The 20,795-nt window shown below is 41.3% G+C and overlaps 1 protein-coding gene across 7 annotated transcripts in view; it reads left to right on the plus strand.

Annotated features, from left to right (window-relative positions):
• Positions 1-12,655, plus strand: part of ACSL3 (acyl-CoA synthetase long chain family member 3) — a 50,950-nt gene extending 38,295 nt beyond the window's left edge. For 6 of the 7 annotated variants that reach the window (XM_076340863.1, XM_076340868.1, XM_076340869.1 and 3 more), the window contains 5 exons: positions 753-827; positions 1,873-2,064; positions 3,786-3,900; positions 8,606-8,763; positions 11,079-12,655. In XM_076340863.1, the coding sequence (XP_076196978.1) occupies positions 753-827; positions 1,873-2,064; positions 3,786-3,900; positions 8,606-8,763; positions 11,079-11,242 (704 nt within the window). In that variant the 3' untranslated portion in view covers positions 11,243-12,655. Of the gene's footprint in view, positions 1-752; positions 828-1,872; positions 2,065-3,785; positions 3,901-8,209; positions 8,397-8,605; positions 8,764-11,078 lie in introns of those variants that run through there. The other variant, XM_076340870.1, reaches the window with a different exon arrangement.
• Positions 12,656-20,795: the final 8,140 nt, after the last annotated feature.

Raw genomic sequence — 20,795 nt, forward strand, 5'->3', positions numbered from 1 at the left:
AAAAGCCTGCACCAGATTTCAATTTCATATAACAGAATTTAATGGTTTCAGTTGCTTTTTAGTCCTAAAATTTCACTCATATTCAGTGGTGGCAGAAATGCTCAGAGCTGCTATTTTTTGGCACTGGTGTGATCTACCTAGGAATCATATGAGGAGTATCTAAGGTTCATTGCTACATTATGCCAGATTGTAGAACATGTATTATGTTCCTTGGTGATCCACAAACTGCTGGGATGTGGTTTTTATTCCAAGAGGTCTTTGGAAATGGCTTCTTCAGTAGCTTGGGGGGAAAAAAAAATAGTGGAACTGTAATACAAATGATGTAGTCTCCAGTGATGCTCTTTTGGGAAGGCACCCAGATGCAGAAGTGTTTGGGATTGAGACTTCAGGAAAGTGAATCAAAATATAGAATCCCTGAATTGTTATGAAATACTGCTACTTATTTCAGAGTCCAGCAAACACTATTTAAAGTTGTTGTGCTGCTTCTGAAGCGTGATCCCACATGGACAGCTTACTATCAAAGCTGTGTCGATACGACTGGGGGTATCTGTAAATACAGCCATCTGTTCTCTTGCAGGATAAGGATTTTACCTGCATTACCTTGATAGATCCATTGGTTTTCTTGGAAGTTCTGTTCTACGAATTAAAGTTCAGAAATAAATAGCAGTTAATTTTCACTAAATAAGATGCATGACAACAAGTCGGTTTTGGTAAAATTTTTTTCTGAAAAACGCTCTTTTTCTAAATTCTAGTTTGGGACTACGCTACAGGGAGAGTGGGAGCACCTTTGGTCTGTTGTGAAATCAAGTTAATGAACTGGGAAGAAGGTGAGAATTTCTGTATGTGGTTAAATTATAGTGTGTTTGTAAGAACTTTATATAGCTACTTTTCTATTGGGCTTTGCTCAGTAGTAGTAATTGGAAGACTATTTCTTGGCTTTTAAAGTTTTAAATGCTACTTTTACCTATAAAAGTTTGATCTTGAGGGAGAAAAAAGGCAAAATAAATTCCTCGGTGGTTTTTAAACTTACAAATACCTAGACAGAAGCTATCAATGCGAGTGGCATTTTGACTAGGCTGTATTATGACTCTCTTTGGCTATACTATTTCTTTTATTCCAGTCACTAGCATTGTATATGCATATTGTGTAAACGTATACAGCGTTGCACCTCTTTCTGATCTAGTTCAGTCTTCTTGCAGGACAGGGTGCAGGTCTTGTATGTTGTGTCTTTAGAGGTGCTGGATTCGGGAGACTTCAGTTGAAGTACATGCATGATACCTTCTGTTGCCATTAAGAAATTATTTTAAAATAGTCTTCATGATATTATTGTTAATAAAATCATTAAAAAATTGGCATGTGGAATGGAAGCTTAATGGGTGCTATATAAAAGATATTTAATGACATTTGGAATGTATTTAGGTGACTTCCTTTCACTGTAGGCTTTTATGTATTGTAGAGTAGAAATGCATAATACTTAAAGGTGTTTTGGGCTAATGTGAAACCTTACAGTTCTGTTTCTTTCCTAAAATATGAGGCAAAGTTTATGGTTTTTTTTTTTTCTTTTTTTAATTCGAGCCTGTATGAAACTGGTGGAGCATGTTAGTCCTGGCAGAAAGATTGCACAGAGGTGGCGTTTGCCCTCTGCATGTATGTGAATTTCCCCGTTTGTAAACACGCATGTTAAATAGCTGTTTATAGGCTGAAAAGAATTGGAACCACCTCTTCTCTTACTGAACTATTTAGGCAAGTGGTAACTTTAGCTAAGGACTTATTAAAGTGTTTAGTTCTGTATTTAAATAGTAAAAATAATAGGAATTCTTGCTTTGGAATATATTTTAATTCTTGTTAACTCAATAAAAAATGTACTTTTAGGTGGATATTACAACACTGATAAACCATATCCTAGAGGTGAGATTCTTATTGGAGGGCAAAATGTGACTGTGGGCTACTACAAAAATGAAGTACGAACCAAAAAAGATTTCACTGTTGATGAGAATGGGCAGAGGTGGCTTCATACTGGAGACATTGGAGAATTTCATCAAGATGGATGTCTAAAAATTATTGGTGAGTTAATAAATTCAGGTGAACATATATATACATTTTTCAGAGCTGCTAAATACTGTAATTAACCAAAAAAACCCTCCATATCTTGACATGCAGTCTGAAGCCCTACCATGTATCCCAGGGAAGTTCTGATATGTTAACATAATCTCGATTGTGTGTTTAAAAGCTGATTTTTAAAATAATTGCTTCCTTTTAAAACAGTCTTAACATTGACTCCACTCTCTTAGTGAGACAGGGTAGTAATTAGAGAGTTAAATACAGGCTAATTGAGCTAGATAAGCTGCCTTAGATTTTATAATTTTGTAAGCGTGGAATTTGATTCAGTGAAAGGGCTCTTTTGGTAATACGTGCTCAGGAATTAAATAAGCCTTTTTTAATCTTGCCATTCTTTATAATAAGAATATTCCTTTATCATAAAGGAACTAGGGGAAAAATATACTAAGGTAAAGGTGTTATACATAAGCCTGTGATAGGCTCATAATCCTTTGACACCCGTAGGCACAAAAATAGGTGCCCTATAAACTACCAGGTGTCTCTCTTGAAGTCACTGGGTGGTTCAGGGTGCTCTTTAATCCTGAAAGCTAAGCTTATTTGGTTTATTGTATGAGAAAGTTCTTAGGTCCCATTGCAGCTGCCTTGCACTGGTCAAACAGGTCGGTCAGCTACAAAACTACCTTGCCTGGTTGCACAAAGCAGCATGAAGGTATATAGCAGAGGAGGGGTGCTCCTGGCTGCCATCATAGCTAGGTGGGTGAGGCCCTGTAGTCACCTTTGCCGCCTTTGGGCTACCTACAATAAGCTCAAGTAATTTGGGCTTAATTTTCCGTTCCTATTGTTGGGTTTCAAATAGCAGGTGGACAGTTACTCTTAAAATATGGATTTAGCCATATTTTGTTAGCAGTGCCTGTGACCTCTCTTATATCCTGTCTCTCCTTATACTTTGCCTGGGTGATCTCGTGTGCAAGAGGAGTCCTTCACTTGTAGCTGTTCTATCTCCCACATGCAAAAGGACGAGGAGGGCAGACTTTTACAAATGGGTTAAATCTGTGATTTGACCTTAGATCTTGGGGTCTAAAGATCCTCTGAACGTGGTAGTAGGGAATCAAAAGTGTTTGCACGATATCGCTGCTTCAAAAGCTATGTTAATTGTCCACTTCAGACGAAATACTCAGTGAGATAAGGAATAAAATGTTTGCTGAAAGGAATCATGATTAGAGCTCCTTCAGAGGAGGCTCCTACTGCTTTATCAGCACTTCACCCATCCAAGAAGCATTCAGTGGGTCTCAAGCATCATGTCAGGAAAATTAGTAGTTCGGTTATCTGAGGAATGAGCAAACGTGGCAGATAACAAAATGTCACCAAACGGTGCTTCTCCTGCCTTAAACATCTGGACCAGACAGCACAAAGTGTGTGCTTCTAGCCAAACACTGGCTTTTGCATAATCCTAGCTGTCTTCCATTCACATGACAGTGCTGTCATATAGGAAATGCTGTTCTAAAGGCAGAAAATGCATGGAATTGAAATGTGTCTCATTTTTATGTGAGTGACAGATTGATAAAATGCAAAGTCTGGAAACCTGTTTCTAAATGTTTCTTGTACATTCACCAAACATGAGTCAGCTTACCTTTTGGCATTTATACATACAGTTCAGGAAAGTATAAAATCAATGTCTAAAGTTTTGTGTTCCGTAATTAACGTTTAATTCCTTTTTTCCTCAATAGATCGTAAAAAAGATCTTGTAAAACTCCAGGCAGGAGAATACGTTTCTCTTGGCAAAGTAGAAGCAGCTCTAAAGAATCTTCCACTGGTGGATAACATTTGTGCGTATGCAAGCAGGTAAGAGGCAGCCGATACTTTTGTTATTGCCGTATTCTTTGTCTGTCCTACTGAAGCCCTAAGCAGAATTTTTTTGCCACTCAATGTGTGGTATTTTTTAAACCAGTTGAAAAAGGATTTTACTTATAATACAATGGAATACCTTTCTCTATCACAACTGAAAAATCTGAAATGTATGTTTTTATTTTTCCTTTCCCATTTTTTCATCATTTGTTGGAAAATGCCAAGAATGAGTCTCTTTCATTCCCTTTTCCCCAATCTGAAAAGTAGCTAAGCTCTGACTGCATTCATAACAGACATCACTCGAGCACTTCAGAGATTATTACCTGTAGAAGCCCTAGGACACCTCGTTCCCTGCCGTATTTAGCTGTGATCTCTCCTTCAGAGAAGTACTGTTGTACTTCAGAGGAAGGCGGGGGGAAAAAACCACCAACCACCCAGAAGCTGGTTTGCGCATTAAAAATACTTTTCTTTAACCCCTGCAGTACACCAGCAGAAGCCTTGAAGCTTGAGAGAAAACACTCTGTAAATACTATGCTAACACACAATTAATAAATGATGATCAGATGTCCTTTCTCTTTGCTTTCTACGTGTACTACTGAATTAGGCATATAAGGGCTCAAACATGTCTGAAGTTTCTATTTCTAGAATTTCCTGCTTGTGTGTAATACAGACTTAAATGTATAAATATACATCAGGTCATCTTTGTTTCCTGTTGTCATTTGATGTTTGCAAAGTCATTTTGGAGCTTCTGAACAATCGGAAATATTCTGATTTCCAGTATGGCCAAAAAAGCCCCACTTGATAACTTTGATTGAAAGAGGCCAGGACAAGCATACCAGAGAATTGCTCAGTGGTAATAAACAGAAAATTAACTTTTGGTTTGTTCACCTGGTTCTCTGTGGTATTTCTTTTTGTCTTAACTAATGGTAGTCGCCCTGTAACTTCAGTTTTGACAGTTTTGGATCAATAGGCTAACACGCATTGGGCGTGCCACTGCTGAGAAAAATTCCATTATATTAAGCTTTATTTGTGGTTTTGACCCGTTGGGTGAGTCTCATGTTTGCTTGCTTTGCCTGAGGTTATGTGCCTGTTCTGAGCACCCTCTGAGTAGCCTTTGGAGAAAGAGGTTCCTACAGATGGTGATTTCTGCTGTTCTAGGATTGAAGTTCACTATTGGAATTGTACTATCAAATTTTGTGTTAATTTTGCCAGGTCAACGTAACATCGGAGGCTAACATGCACTTGTTAACAGGCACTTGACTCTGATAGTCTGTGTCTTGTCTATTATTTAAAAATAAGAAAACCTATGAGCATTTTTTAAAGGTAATTTACAAACAGAGTCCAAGTACATTCCAGATTGGTTTTTCTGCTGCTGCTGTATTTCTTCTTAATACTCTTCCTGTGTGTAATTCGGCACAAGTAGCACGTAATACAGATTCTCTGCATGATTGTCCATATGCACATTTCATTGTGGGTATATACTCACCTCAGCAGTGTGAGCTCGGAGACTTTTTGTTAGCAGTGCCTGTGACCTCTATTATATCCTGTCTCTCCTTATACTTTGCCTGGGTGATCTCGTGTGCAAGAGGAGTCCTTCACTTGTAGCTGTTCTATCTCCCACATGCAAAAGGACGAGGAGGGCAGACTTTTACAAATGGGTTAAATCTGTGATTTGACCTTAGATCTTGGGGTCTAAAGATCCTCTGAACGTGGTAGTAGGGAATCAAAAGTGTTTGCACGATATCGCTGCTTCAAAAGCTATGTTAATTGTCCACTTCAGACGAAATACTCAGTGAGATAAGGAATAAAATGTTTGCTGAAAGGAATCATGATTAGAGCTCCTTCAGAGGAGGCTCCTACTGCTTTATCAGCACTTCACCCATCCAAGAAGCATTCAGTGGGTCTCAAGCATCATGTCAGGAAAATTAGTAGTTCGGTTACCTGAGGAATGAGCAAACGTGGCAGAAAACCCAAGGGAGTTCTCAGCAGGAAGCTCAAGGAGGGCTGATAAGGACCAGACTTTACAGAATGGAAATGGTGATATCGACGTGTAGTGCCAATGTATATGTCTCGTACCATAGGTCTGAGGAACGTACTCGGGTAGGATCTCAAGCACAGCAAGGGAATGAGGATGCCTAGTGTAGGAGAGACGTTTTGGCAAAATCTCTTAGCATGGAGGAGATCACTAAGGAGGTCCTGAGGACCAAATTCTGAAAATTTCTTCCTTCATGCTGTTGTTATGACCTCCAAGACTAAAGAAGCTAGCAAGGTCAAAAGATCTGCAGAAGGAGCAGTAGTGAAAAGCTAAATAGCTGCTCCAGAGAGAAGATGCAGTCTTCAGGGTACTTCTCAAGACAAACAGTGCTTTAGCATTTGAACTGCAACAAGTGAAGATTTAACTTAGTGGTACGGAATGAAAAGCTATACGCGTTCCAGGAGCTGTGGGCTCCAAGGTGCTCTTTCCAGGAAAATGCACAGTTGGATGAAACCGTTTGTCCAGAGGAAGTATGCTTCTACTCAAGAGGCTGAATTTTAGATGAACCGAAAGTTTGAGGCTTACCCAGCCAAGTGATTACTTCTATGTGCTGTTTATCCCTGGAGACACTGGTGATACTGTTGGACATGACCTTAAGCATGTCAAAAGACTACAGGAACCAGGGATGAAAGTCCTTTGTGTTCTGGATGCCTTCGTACATAATACGTATACATTACAGAGCAGACCCTAGATGAAGTTACAAGGGTTCAGTACAGAGCATAGCACGGGGGTGTGTGTGTGTGTGTGTGAAATCAGAGAGAGGCAAAGACAAGAAGGTGAGATGCAAGCAGTAGGTGATACTGAGGCTAATCTGAAGTCTTTCTGTAAGTACATTCTTAGTAAGAGAAAAATGAGAATGGTTTCGAGTCAGCCAACAGGCAAAGCTTGTTGACAGATGATGCCAGGGAAGCCTGTGATGTAACGGACTTTTGTGCAGTCTTCACAGCTGCTGTCAGATGCCCATTATAATTCATATCAGTAACAAAGGAGAAAACTGCAATGTACAGTAACCAAAAGGGTATTTAGAGTTAGCATTTTAAAATTATCTTGGAGACCTTAAGGGATAAGCTAAAGTAATCTCCATACTGGGGGTAAAGTTCTGTATTTTGCATTAATGATCTGTCTGGTGAAAGAGAAAGTCGAAAAGATCTAATAAATCTGTAGATGGTTAAGGTGGGACAGGACCAAAGGTACAGTGGAGGATGGGATTAGAATACAGAGCAAGCTTGACTAGATGGAGATTTGCTCGAAAACAGCGGTCAGTTTAAAGAGGGGAAATGTAAATTATGCTTACACCTAAATAAACTGCAAAAATACAGGATGAGGACCACCAGCTGGTAGCAGTTCTGTAGGAGCTGACACAAGTCAACAAGTGCCATGCTGTTACAAGAAGGTAAATAATATGGCATAATCAGATGTACAGCGTACAAGATGCACAATGATCTTCTTGCTCTACCAAGCATTAAAGGGTCTGGGTTCCACATGCAACGCTTCAGAAAAGGTGGACCTCTTGAAGAGTCCAGGAGAAAAATGGGAACGCCTGGGCAGAGGTCTGTGATGCATGACTTAAGAGGAAAGGGCATTGCTTAAATTCTAAAGAAACTTAAGAAAGGAAGGAAGATTAGAAAGGTGAGAAGGGAAAAAAAAATAGTAACAGTCTGTGAAGGAATAACTGGCTTCTGTGGAAAGGAGAGGAACATCTGACTATTGGCTGCATGAAAATACAACTGATGTAAACTGCAGAGAGGAAGAGTCAGAAATGGCCATCAGGAACAGCTTACCAATGCTAAGAGTAATGAAGCATTGGCATTAACGTTTGCCTGGTGTTTAAGAAAGGGTTAGATAAACATCTGTTAGATGTAGCTGACCTTGCTTCAAGGCAGGTGAATGAATTAGACGATCTTCTGAGATCGCTTTCAGCTCTCCGATTCGGTGATCTGCTTTGTTAGAATGTGTAGAGTTGCTATGTGAGGTTCTGTTCACATTTTCCCTAAACTTTACGCCATCTGAAAAATCTTGAATACCTGTTTCACGGCGAATTGTGCTTCAGTGTTTTCCAAAGACGTTGAGATCACAGCTTCGTATGTTCTAGGCATATCCGAAGCAGACAGGTTGCCAACAGTAGAGTGAGCGTATGGACAATCACTTGAAAGAGAAAGAGAAGTCACTTCCCTTACAGAAGCAGGCGTTCTTTGAGATGTGTTGTGCATATGCTCATTCCACAACCTGCTCTCCAACCCCTCTTCACTGCAGTCCTCTACTCCTCTACAGTAACTGGATTCTGCAGTTGAGAGGAAACTGAGGTAGGGAAGCCGCACACCAGTCTTCATACCGGGATGCAAAACATGAGGAGAGGCAGGGCGCATTGTCATCGTATGGGTACTGCTTCCCCAAAGCTTTGAGCATGAGACACAGTGGAATATGCATATGGACAGCACACCTTGAAGCAGTCCAGTTGCTGTAAGGTAAGTAGCTTCTCTCTCTACTTATTTTTAAGCAGGCAGAGGCAATTTGTGTACTGTTTCAGAAAGATTATCAGGTGAACAAAAGCCAACTGTTAAGAGCAATATCTCTGTATGAAGTGCAAACCCTCCCCAACTCGAAATGTTGTTTTTGAAGACTTGTTAACTTTACAAAATTCATACTAAAGTACATTATACTTCTCAGTTTCCATTCTTATGTCATTGGATTTGTTGTGCCAAATCAAAAGGAGCTCGCAGAACTAGCTCGAAAGAAAGGATTTAAAGGAACCTGGGAAGAGATCTGTAACAGTCCTGAGATGGAAAAGGAGGTACTGAAGGTGCTCGCTGAGGCTGCCATGGCAGGTGAGTAGCTGGTGAGATAGTATTGACCTTGTGGACTGTAATGTCTGTGAAACAGATAAGCGTAGGCCCTAAAAATATTTCCTTGAGCGTGTATATTTGATAGAACATATATGAAGTGAAATTTTCATACAGAAAAACCCAACAACAAAACATGAGTTGGGTCAGTCCTTTTGGTTCATGTAGCTTTTTTTTTACTGTGCCCAATAGCTGAGGAAAGAATATAAAAACAGGGCAAACTCAACACTCTCAGTTCAGTTCCCTATATATATATGTGTGTGTGTGTGTGTCTGGCACTCTTTAAGATGTCCTGTAGTATCTTTTTGGCCTTAGCTGCTGGTCCAAGAGAATGTGGGTCATCTGTAGACCCATGATATGTGTGGGTATCATACAGTCTCGCATGCTACATACCTATGCATAGCTGAAATAAGCCCGTGGTGACAGGGGCTCTCCTAGCTTCCAGTGACTTGCATCTGAGGGATCTCCTAAACCGAAAGCAGTGTCTTTGTGGTTAACAATTTTCAGTAGACTTTTCTTCCGTTAACTCTTCTAGTTGCATTTTAAAGTTACGTAAATATTCTGCATCGGTATCCATACTGTCTCGTGGCGGAGTTGCACAGCTCAGCCACGTTCATGTGAAGAAACACCTCTTGGTTTTTTTTTTTAACCCTGCCATCTGTGAGTTGAGTTTGGTTCTGCCGAGCTCTGGTATGGGAAGAGGCAGTGAACAGTCACAATGACGGTCGTGATTTTTTTTCGGTGTCTATTATACTTCCCCCTCAGCTGTATCTTTTTCATGCTAATTGGTCATGGTCTATTTAGCTATTCTGGTGCAGAATTAAACAGCGGCACAGTGATATTTTTTGTTCTTTCATCATAATTTCTGCCTTGTTTTTGCTTTTGACCATTACTAAGCACTAAACTTTTTTCATAAAGCTGTCAGTTATGACCACAGAATGTTTTTTAAATGGTCACGGTGGATGTTAAATTTGTTTTTCATATGCATTCTCTTTTACACTTTTCCGCAATGAATGTTTTTCTGCTGTCTGTTTTGCAATTGCTCAGTATCATCATGTCCTTCTGCGCCTCTTTGCAATTTGCCCTCATCTTTTCTGCCCTGGATAACTTTACGCTTCCAACAATCTCGTTAATCTTCATCTCTTCTCCATATTACTTGTGAATATATTAAACTCTACGATTAGTATATTTGCAGACTTCTGTTACAGGAGCATACTCTTAGTGTGCAGTCTCAATACTGCAGCAGACTATTTTTTTTTCCCTTGCCCCATGTCTCTAGTCCATTTTTCTTCACTGCGTGGAGCATATGGGCAAAGTCATTCTAAGAAGCTGCTGCGATGGAGAGCGTGTACGAAGTTGCTTTCCTTTTTTTGTGCAGCACTAACTATTTTAAAGAGAATTAAATATGTTGTTAAAATTAATGAAACGGAATATTTGATTTAACCCTGAGGCATTTTTACACATTTTGATGTTATTTTATGTTTGTTTCTGTTTTTCACTTTGGTATCATAGGCTTTACTTTAAAGTAATATTATGATTTTTTTAGTGCTAAATTGTAAAAAAAAAAAAAAAAAACAAACCACTGGCCCAAACCCAGTGATTTAACGTCAAGGGGAGTAAGAGGTGCAGGAAAATCTAAAAATGGCAGGTTGCACAGGGTAATTATACATTTCTGGATAACTTTTTATTTAACCTGAAAATAGATTACTTTTTTTAATATTGCCCATCTATTGATTACTCTTCTTAGTTATTTGTTTTTCTTCTCTTGATGTCTGAAACCATAGCAGAAGCTCTCGCTAATGAGACAGTGTTTTGTGCTGAAGGTATAACATGCAGAGCGCTGTTCTGTTTCAGTGAGGGGAACAGCTACCGTATGAACTTACTTTCCTTGAACAATTTAGGACTATGAGGAAAAAACACAACCCCCCCCTGTTTTTTCAAGCTTAAGTAGTGTGGATTTTAAGATTTTTATCTCCAGAAGATGAGTATCGTAACAGTGATACAACACTGTATGTTTTGAGGATGTCACTTCCATGCACTGAGGTTTTTCTCAAGTTAGGGAGCAGGACAGATACCCGGACAGCTGGGGTTTATTTCAATATTTCTGTGGAAACTGGAGAACAGTTACTGGTGGATCCTGTCACTCTACTTGTGACCACATGGGTTTTCAAAGCTAACCATGGGGGGTTTGAGGAGCACTTCTTCATCTAGGTCACGTGCTTTTCTGTGTGTGAATACGGTTCCTTAATTGTAGAACGGTTACATTTACGTTTTGTATTAAAAATGTTTTATTTTTACAGCTAATCTGGAGAAGTTTGAAATACCAGTAAAAATTCGTTTGAGCCCTGATCCTTGGACCCCTGAGACTGGTCTAGTGACAGACGCATTCAAACTAAAACGCAAAGAGCTTACGGCATACTATCAAATGGACATTGATCGAATGTATGGAAAAAATGTAAAATAATTCTTTTTTTCTGCACCACTTTGCTACAATGAGCTTGGATCAAATAGGAAATACTTGAATTGCCTGTCTCAACACTTGAGATCAACCCACAAAATCACCATTCCTCATTTGCAGCTTAAACTGTTATTTCTGATAACATCACCATGATGACTGGCAAGTTTAGTAAAATGTTACGGCAGCAAACTTGTGTCTGTCTCCTTTTTTCCAGTTTTCTCTGCTACCTTGTCAGTCTCTGGATTTTCCCGAGTCTTTTTGGGAAACGATGATTCTGAAGCCTCGAGTTTTTAAACATTTATAAATCCTGTATAATGTTTTATTTGTATCTTTAAAATTTTGATGTATATAGAGAGAACTTGGCTATATAAGAAATGGTTATACTGGGGGCCTTTTTTTACCTAATTATTTAAAGATAAGAAGGTATTGATGTTGTGACATTATGTACATTGAAAATGCTTGTAACGAGATCATTGTTGAACAGAGGACCAGGTTATTTGCTGCTGTGCTGTTTTTCTGTGTAAATGTGAGGGAGAAAATGTTTGACATTCCAGCTTGTGTAATACTCCTTCAATACGTGCCTAATGGTTGCTTTTATTTTTATCTGAAAATGAAGAGGTGGTCATGGCACAGCTCTGCATAAAGGCAGGTACTCTGGCAGGTGTTAGTTAAAGCTTGTTTAATACAAAAGATGCTATTACCACAGCAGACGCTAAACCTAAGAATAATCTCTCAAATACAGAAACTCCTGTTTTTAAATAGCTCATGACCGTTTCATCCAGTAGTTGAATTGCGTAGAGCTAAGAAGAACTCTCCGTGTCATGACGGTTGACAGTGTCATTTTAGCAGAGGGACTTGTACCGACTGTTGTCTTTTCTCATTAGGTTTGGCCATTACACTGGGTTTGCTCTTCCGTTGCTTGTGAAAGTCTGGCAAGACCCCTGTTCTGCCCTAGCCGCAACCCAAATCTTACTGGGGGGGATTTTTAAAGTCATAATGACAGTTACGTTCTCAGCTCACACAGTGCCTAGCTGCCCTTTGTGCCATTAAAAATCTCCCTTTAATTCTGTGTTCTTTTGTTTAGCCTTTTTTGCTTTAAAAACAGATATTCGAAGTCTTTGTCAGCCGCAGTTATTTATGTTGCTTGGTTTGTTACACCCAATTCTTACTTTGGGCAGGAGTCTCAATTTCTGTTTTACTGTAGATGTGTGAATATTGTTTAAAGAACTATGGGGGATCTTTTCTTCTTCAGTGAGAGTGTTTAGACTTGTTTCAGATGTGAATTTTATTTTCAAAATATTTCTAGAAAGAACATTTTAATCGGGCTTACATGAGAATGTGAAAAGGCATGGATGCCTTTGTGATGTCAGTCAACTTTGTGATGGAGCAAATATTAAAATGGCTTTAATTTGGAGATTATTCTCTCGTGTATCATTTACTTGTAGTACTAAAAATTAAGGTCTTGATGCTCACTTAGTACCCTACTATGGTAGCATATAGCAATTCTGAATGGCGGAAGCTTTGTTTGGAGGAAGGAGTTCCTGCTGTTGGCATTTGTGACATGGGAGTTTTGGGAGATGTTTGATACCCAAATTATCATTTTTAAAAATTCTGAAATATTCTTTAAATTAACACTTCCCATTGATTATAGAAAGCAGCTTCGTAGGAGTCGAAAGTTATCAAGTGGGGTCCCTGTACTTTAGTTTTGACGAGATGGTTTGTGCTCTATTTTATGTTACCTTACCATCTCTCCCACTACTCATGGGTTTCCCCCGCTGCTGTCTATGAAAACCTGTTACCATTTGGTGAATTCTGGTGTGACTAGTCAAATGGAAATACAAGCAACAAAAAGAAATCAGAACCGCGTTTATGAGATTAATGCCTTCAGGTATCTAAATCGTAAATTAAAACCTGCTGGCAAATAGAGGTAAGACTGATGTTGGAAAAATGACTGAAGAATCCAAATGTGGAAATTGCCAAGTCCATAGGGAAGTGTCACACCTTATATTAGACATTACTAATACTTAAATATGTAGCTGTGCTCCATCAGCAGGTTCTTAAATAGTTTGCGCTCAGCACAGGATGTACACTGTTCAAATATTTTTTGTGATTTTTAGTGAAAAATAGTAAATTGCTGAAGTACTATGTATATCACTTGGTGCATTGTGCAGCAGATTTAATAAAATAAATCTGCTTTTGGTTAATTCAGAAGAAATCTGAAGATAGTATTCTGCAAAGGGTTTAAATCCTTTGGATGAATTGCATAAATGAAACTCTTAAAATGGTTTGGAAATAGTAGTTCTAATTTTTCTTCTAATCCAGTCACAAGACTGGGTTGCAGTCTGACTGTGCATTTGATTTTACAGTTCAGGGGTTTTTAATATTTAAAATGGATGTCGATATATATGGTTCCTCCTTCTTTAGACATCAGATTCATTGTGGACGTTTATTTCTTCTACAGAATGTGAAAATAAAGCAGTTCGTTCATTTTAGCCTCAGCGTTGAAGATAGAAGGACTTCTGAAATATTTGTATGGGCTTAAAATACTTGTGATGAGTATGTTTTTTCTTTTGATTAATAACAAAAGACAGACTTTAATACCGCTAGATTCTGGGTCCTTCCGCGTCCCCTTGAGGCCGCCTGTCCCGTGGGTGCCCGCGCTGCTCACGCGTCGCCCAGGGCTGTAAGGGGACGGTTAAGTCGCGGTTGCCCTTCAGATGTAGGGCTTCCTTGCTGCGGCAGCCGTGGTCCTGCAGGCTGCTACGCCTGCCAGATACTTCTGGCTGCCGCCGCGATCTCACCCTGTGCTCTTGCATTGCTGAGCAGAAAGGCAGCTTTAGGGGAGTTTGTTGAAACCCCGCGTAGATGCGCTGCGTGCCAGCCAGGAATTTGCCTGGTCTCTCTCCTTTTTTTTTTTTTTTCTTTTTTTTCTTTTTTCTTTAATTTTGTTTGGTGTCTGCCCGTGCCCAGTGTAACAAGAACAAAAGCACCTGCTGGAACGTATCGCGCGTGTCCCAGAGGCTGCGGACGGCTGTAGAGTAAATTAGGAAGAGTGCGTGGTTGGAGGTAATGGTCTCTGTCACGTGGGGGGCGTTTTGTAACGGAGAGGGCCGTAGCTTTTAAACAGTCTTTCTGAGTTCAAACGAAGAACGAGGGGCATATACCTCACCTGAGGGGCCCCCAAAAGGGGGGGATTTTTAACAAAGCTTTTGTAAATACAAACTTCCCAGGACTCTGAGTCATTGGAAATTGTAACTGCTTATTCTGTTGTGAAAATTTCCATATTTCATTACAAAAAATGACTGACCAAGAAATTCCAGGGATGCTGTGAATCTCCTTTAAATCCCTACAATTACTTAAAAATATTTCAGCACTTCAGGCTAAATTCAATCTAGATGCCCTAAGTGTTCTTTGCAGCGAACAGTGTTTCGGGAGTAGGTTAGGAAACTAAAAAATTACATGTCAGAAAAGACCTTGCAAGCTTACCGATGCTGCTGCAACCGCAGTTCACACAAGCGGGACCGTACCTCAATGGGAAGCTGTATCTCAGCAGTAAAATATTTTGCTGAAATAAAATATTTTGCTGAAATAAAAGAGAAAGCCAACGTGCAACTGAAAGGAAGAATGTAATGCACACCTACGTCCTACCGGTTTTACAGCTAGGATGCAGAGAAGGGTATGGAATTGAAACCATACATCAAAACCGCCCTGTAAAGCTTCTAAGTTTAGGTGGAAATTGCTATAGGACGTAAGACTCCTTTGCAATAACCTTTATCCTAAAACTCACAAGCTTTTATTCTGTACTAAAACTACATTTAGGCGACGCAGTGCAGCATTTTTAATTTTTATTAATGTGATGTATTAACTACTTTGGACTCGGTATAAAGTTGCGTACATCTGTTTCTTTACTGGTAAGAGGAACAATCTTCAACTTCGCATACACCTTGGGCCAGGCTGAAACGTTGATTAATGACCAGTTGTATATTATTGTAATTGGTTATTTAATGTAAACTCATTTTCAATGTGATCTTGGTTGTTACTATGAACTGCCTGAACATTGTATATCCTAATTGAGTTAAATAGTATGATTTATTTATTTGTAATTGGATATCATGTTTCAAAAATAAAATTAATTTCACAAATCAGGCCCCATACGTCCGGTTTTTTAAGTGGCATTTCATTTTTCTCTCTCTGAGCCTGGATAACTTAACGGTTGTAAATTAGTGAGTTTAAATCACGTTAGTTGAGCGCGTGGCTGTTTAGGAAGGGCAGTGGGTTCGGGTAGTTGAAAATGTTGCACCGGCAGGGAAACCTGTTCGATGGTGGGCACGTCCTTTTGGTTTGCTCCCTGCCCCGCGTTGCCGGTAACCTTTCGCAAAAGGCTCCATCCCTGCATTGCTCGTGTTTGGTGTCCTGGCAGTTTTCTATGTTAGTAGCCACGTGCTTGTGCTTCGCAGGTAGTGAACATCCCGGCCGACTACTCGGCCGCTCGTGCTATACAGGTGTTGCTGATGTATTTTTCCGTGGGTTAATACTGTTGGTGGTGAGTTCACGTATCTGGACTGGGTAATAATCACCCTTATGCGCGAGACTTGCCAATTCAGGAGTAGAAACGATACCTGATACAGTGGGAATTTAGCCAACGTGTCTCTTCTGAAACTATAATTTCAAGCCTTGTCAGGTATTCAAAATCAACGTGACGGTTTCAAGATGCATGCAGGAACACTAGTTAGCAGGTTGGCCTGGTTTTCCACTAGAGGAAAGTTACCATCCTGCTTTGTCTATTTTACTTGCATGTGATCTGCCATTTGCCCTTGTCTAAGAGCACCGGCTGTGGTAACGCCTTCTGTAAAGCCGTAAGCTGCTGACATTATTATTATCCCCTTTTTTTTTTTTTTTTTTTACACTATCCAGGCGTACTAGGACTTACTTGGTGTTTTAATTTTCCTTAAGTTTGTGGGCTGAAGGGTCAGATCCCAAAGAGGCGTTAGCTGCTTGCGGTTGGACCGCTGAAGAGATCTGGAGCGCTTAAGGTTTGGTTACAAGCTCACAAAACCGTTGCTGGTAACCGTCCAACCTGGGGGCTCCTCAGCTTAGCAGATGCCTCTTTCCTCTTTGGTTTGGGTCTTTATTTACAGGTTCCCCAGATGCCTAGCGGCGTGGTGCTGGCCAAATGTCAAGCCCTCCCTGCTGCGTAGCTGATCTTTGTTTTTATCCCTTTAATCAGCCATGAGAAGGCTCCAGCTTCTTCCTGATTTTCAGTTGTATTCAAAAAAAGTGGTTTGTTTTCTTTCTTTCAAAAATACTGGGTTTTTTTAAGACTGAAAACTTTTAATTTCAAATTCATTTAGGCTAATATGACACACTTTAATTGATTTTTTTTTTTTTTTTTGGTTGGTTGGTTGGTTTTTTCCCCCCTTAGGCATCCACAGCTGCTAAAATGCCTTTAGGGGGCTCTTTAATAAAATAGAGAAGTAAACAAGTTCTGAACTATTATAGTACGTAATTTATTATAGCAACTAATTTCAGAAAGGATAAGCATGTAACCATTTTAGGAGCCTTAGTTTTCAGAAAATACTGTGTTAGGTGAGCGATTAGAGAGGCGTAGGATCTAGATACAGTAGAATTACACATAAAAACATTGGAAGTCCCGAGTTGCTATTGTTGTCTGCACCAGAAAGATCGAGGGGGACAGCAGGGAAAGGGAGTACCCAAAGTGAGTGATTTGGGGGGGGAAAAAAAAAAAATAGAATTTTAATACTTAGGAATAATATATTTGAAAATCTTTTGATACTTCTGTGTATACACAATTTCCATCTTTGGCAGTAGAGGTTAAACCAAGAGCAGTGCCTGTGCTACCCTTCCACAGCTGCACCCGCTCTGACGTGCCCCCGCCTCGGGGGGGTTCAGAAGGGGCCTTGCTCTTCGCCGGGCGGGGGGCAGCCGCCGGTGCGCGGCCGGAGGCAGCCTGCCCGCCCTCCCCTTCGGAAAGTTTTCTTGCAGGCGAGAGCAGACGAAAGGCGAACGGTGCGGAAGATGACGGCTGGGTTTTTTTTTTTTTCCCCCTAGAAATCATAGGAATGAAGTGGGTTTCTCTGCCCTTGGCAAGCTAGGGGAACAGATGGTAACCACGCCTTTTCGTTGTGCAGGGGGGAGCCGGTGGTAGAAATACTTCTTTTGGGGGATGAAAGAGTTGAGTAGTTTTCACCTGCCTGCTGAGGTGCCAGCGAAAATGGGGAAAGCACTAAATGTTCCCAGGAGGGAGAGCTTTTGCGCCTGGATAACTGAAGCTGGACTCCTGGGCCAGACCTGATGTCGGTGGGCGTCTGCGTGCCGGTGCCTGTCCGGCTGGGATCCGACTGCTGCGGCTGGGGGGACAGCGGGTGCGGGTAGCTCGAATTTCGGCGAGAATTTGTAAATGTTTTCTCTGCTGAAGCTACTAAGTATTAAAACAGTCACCTGCAACTTTCGGCAAGTAGCCATCCAAGATTTGAATCCCAGATTTCATTATAAGTTTGTTTAAAGCAAGCATTTCAGCGTTTCATTCCTGCTGTACGTGGAAAACGCTGCTTAGCTTTACCCGCCCGTCTCCCTAACGTAAAGACCTTGCAGCCTTCGCGCGCGGCTGGGCGTTGGACCACTCGCGTCCGCGCGCGGTCCTGGACGGGCATCCCCAAACTGCTGCCTGGTCCCCCGTACGAGGTGGCTGGTAGGAAAGCAAACGTGGTTTTCCTGCTGGGGGTAGGTGGGTTACGCTGGCCGTGAGCACACCTACCTGGAAGAGCGGCACAGCTCTCTGCGAGGGAATATTCCATGCGCGTAACGTCAAAAAGATGCTTTATTGCAGACTTCAGGGTCATGCAGCACTGCCAAGTGCAAGAGCAGGAAAAAGCCACGTGCCGCATTTTAATCCCCAACCCCTGAATATCCATGCGCTCTGGTACGCCCTTTCCCACTTTATTACGAGTGGTGTGTGTGTTTAGTTGGGCTTTTTTCTCTAAAACTGTAATGCTCTCTATTAGTGGCCGGGTTGATTTTTTTTTTTTTTCTGTTTGGTAATTATTTCCGGGTAATTGAGAGACGACTTTATAATGTAAATGGCTTTAATGGAAGAGTTCATATGGCTTTCCATTGGTAGGCAATCGCGGTAACCGTGTTCGGCGACAGGCCTGGTGGATAGCGTCCCCTAATCCCTCTGAAAGGGCAAGATCTTGATACAGATCCCTACGTTTCCACAGAGTTTCTGCTACTTCAGGCTCCTAGAGAGGCTGAGGGAGAAAGTAGCATCGTTTTGAAATATGAAAATACTAATAGCAAAAGAGAGTGTCTGTTGTATCAAATGCCCATAAAATTCACTGTATCCCAACCTGGTAAAAAGTCCTGGGTGGTTAGCTAATTAACACAGACTTTGATTTAGAGATTTACCTTAATGACCCCGATCAGATGCTGTTCAGTTTTTTCTAAATAAGATTTACCTCAAGGATCTTGCTGCAAACTCGTTCTTTTTGACACTATTCCTAGTACATATGTATCCATAGTTGTTTTTAAAGCTTAAGTGTGTTATTTACAAGATTTAAGAATGACTTGGAAAGCAGAGTTTCCATTATTTGAGGTAGTGGGAAGGTAGGTTGTGGACGCTTGACAAGCTGTAAGGAAACGAGTTGCTAAAACTCGTTAAGAATTTTCTGTCTCGTCAGTTGGCTTCTCTGCATCTCACCCACGTTTGCTGGGTATTGCTGCCAGGCTTCTTGGAAATGTAAACGGTTTTGCTTCATTTTGGTGCAATTCACGACTTGGTCTGTTCCAGCTACAGTAGCGTTAACAAAATTATCAGGAAAACTGAGAATGCCAGCGAGCAATCTGGTAGCGTTAACAAAATTATCAGGAAAACTGAGAATGCCAGCGAGCAATCTGGCCTCTTCGGCATCGCACCCTCTTTCCTGCCCCTTCTTGCCAAAGTCGCATAAAAGCCGTATAACAATGGGGCGGGGGGGAGGGTAGATTTTCAAGAATAATTTCTGTATGGAAATGGGCCGATAAATCTGTGATTTAGTGCGACTCCACTAGGATATTTGCACGTGCGTATGTGCTCACGCTTGCTGATACGCCCGGGTAGGTGACTTGCAACAGGGCAGGAAGGTGGAGCAGAGCCCGTGTTTAGGGCCAGAAGATTTTGGGTTGTCCCTGCCTGGTGCAGACCCCCAGCACGGAGCTTCTGGGGGATGGCGGTTCCTGAGAGGCAACCTGTGGGCAGTCTGGCCGCTCGGGCAGCGGTGGCTGTCTAACTGCTTTACCTCTCACCAAGGACGTTCTGACCAAAATGTCCTAATACTTCTTTCAGAGACCTAGTTTTATTTGTTTGAAGTCTTGATAACCTCGATTTAAATATTTCTTGGAAAGCATCTCCCATGTAGTTATCCCACCACGCGGCTAATAATGGATTACGGGATGTTTTCCAGGAACGGCAGGTGATGGGTCTCTTGTGTGGCCGATGGGGTGTGCTTCCCCAGGGCTGGCTTCCTTCAGATCCTAAACCCGAGGAGCCGCTGCGGGCTCTGGATAAGCCTAGCTTTAGTTTGCTCAAATTTAGTTGTCCTTCCAATTGCAATTATGGTGTTTCCACTGAGCATGCAGAAAAATTTCCGTGCCCTCACGTGCTCTCCAGTACCCGGGATCTGCTTGTTTTGCATTTGCTTCTGTTTATATTCATCGATGGGCCATTGATAACGTGTTTTGCAGTAATTTTCCTAATGTTTTCATAAATAAATGAGATTTGGGATGCTCTCCAGAATTTTTTCCCCCATGGTACGAAGGGATACTTGCGTTTAAATCTCTTTCCCATTTACTTCTGTCAGCTTTATTTTCTGCCAGTAACTTTTCATTATACTGCGCACTGATCGGATCTTTCTGGCGCGGTCTTTTCCATAGCCGATGTTTTATCCTTGTTAATTGTTTTGCAAAATTTGGACTATAGTAGATGTAGGTACAACGGATTGGTTGCAAAGGAGGCACGACGCTCTCTGTAGATCTTGACTGGCAGAGATTTCTAGCTAAGTTTTTTTTTATAAAATCCTGGAATGGTGAGCCCGTGGCTGACGCCTGGAGCAGACCGCGCTCGGGGCGGCGCGCGGGTGCGTACCCCACCCTGCCTTTGCTGGCCCTTGTGGAAGGCTGGGCCCACTGCTAATTTGGGCGGAGAGAAAGGACCCCGTTTGGGAAGTGCCTGCAGTGGAAGCGAAGGCTCGCCGTCCTCAGCCTCCAGCTCGAGGAGCTGTGAATAGCCAGTGCTGCTGGACTGCAGCAGCCCCCGGTTCAGGGGGAAATGGAAAACCTTGAGTAAACAACAAGAGAGAAAAAAAAAAAAATCAACTTTTACATTATCCTGACGCCTTTCTTTTCGCATTGGTCTAAATATTCCGTGGTTAATATTAAACAAGGGAATGAATTGCAGTGGGTTTAACTGGCTACAAGACGCGCTCCTGGTGAAAGGATGCCGCCCCCTCCTCTGCTATCCCCTGCGCTGTCTGAGGGGGGGCACCAGTTGCCCCTCTCCTCTGCT

Source organism: Aptenodytes patagonicus, chromosome 6 (genome assembly GCF_965638725.1).
Source record: "Aptenodytes patagonicus chromosome 6, bAptPat1.pri.cur, whole genome shotgun sequence".
NCBI lineage: Eukaryota > Metazoa > Chordata > Aves > Sphenisciformes > Spheniscidae > Aptenodytes > Aptenodytes patagonicus.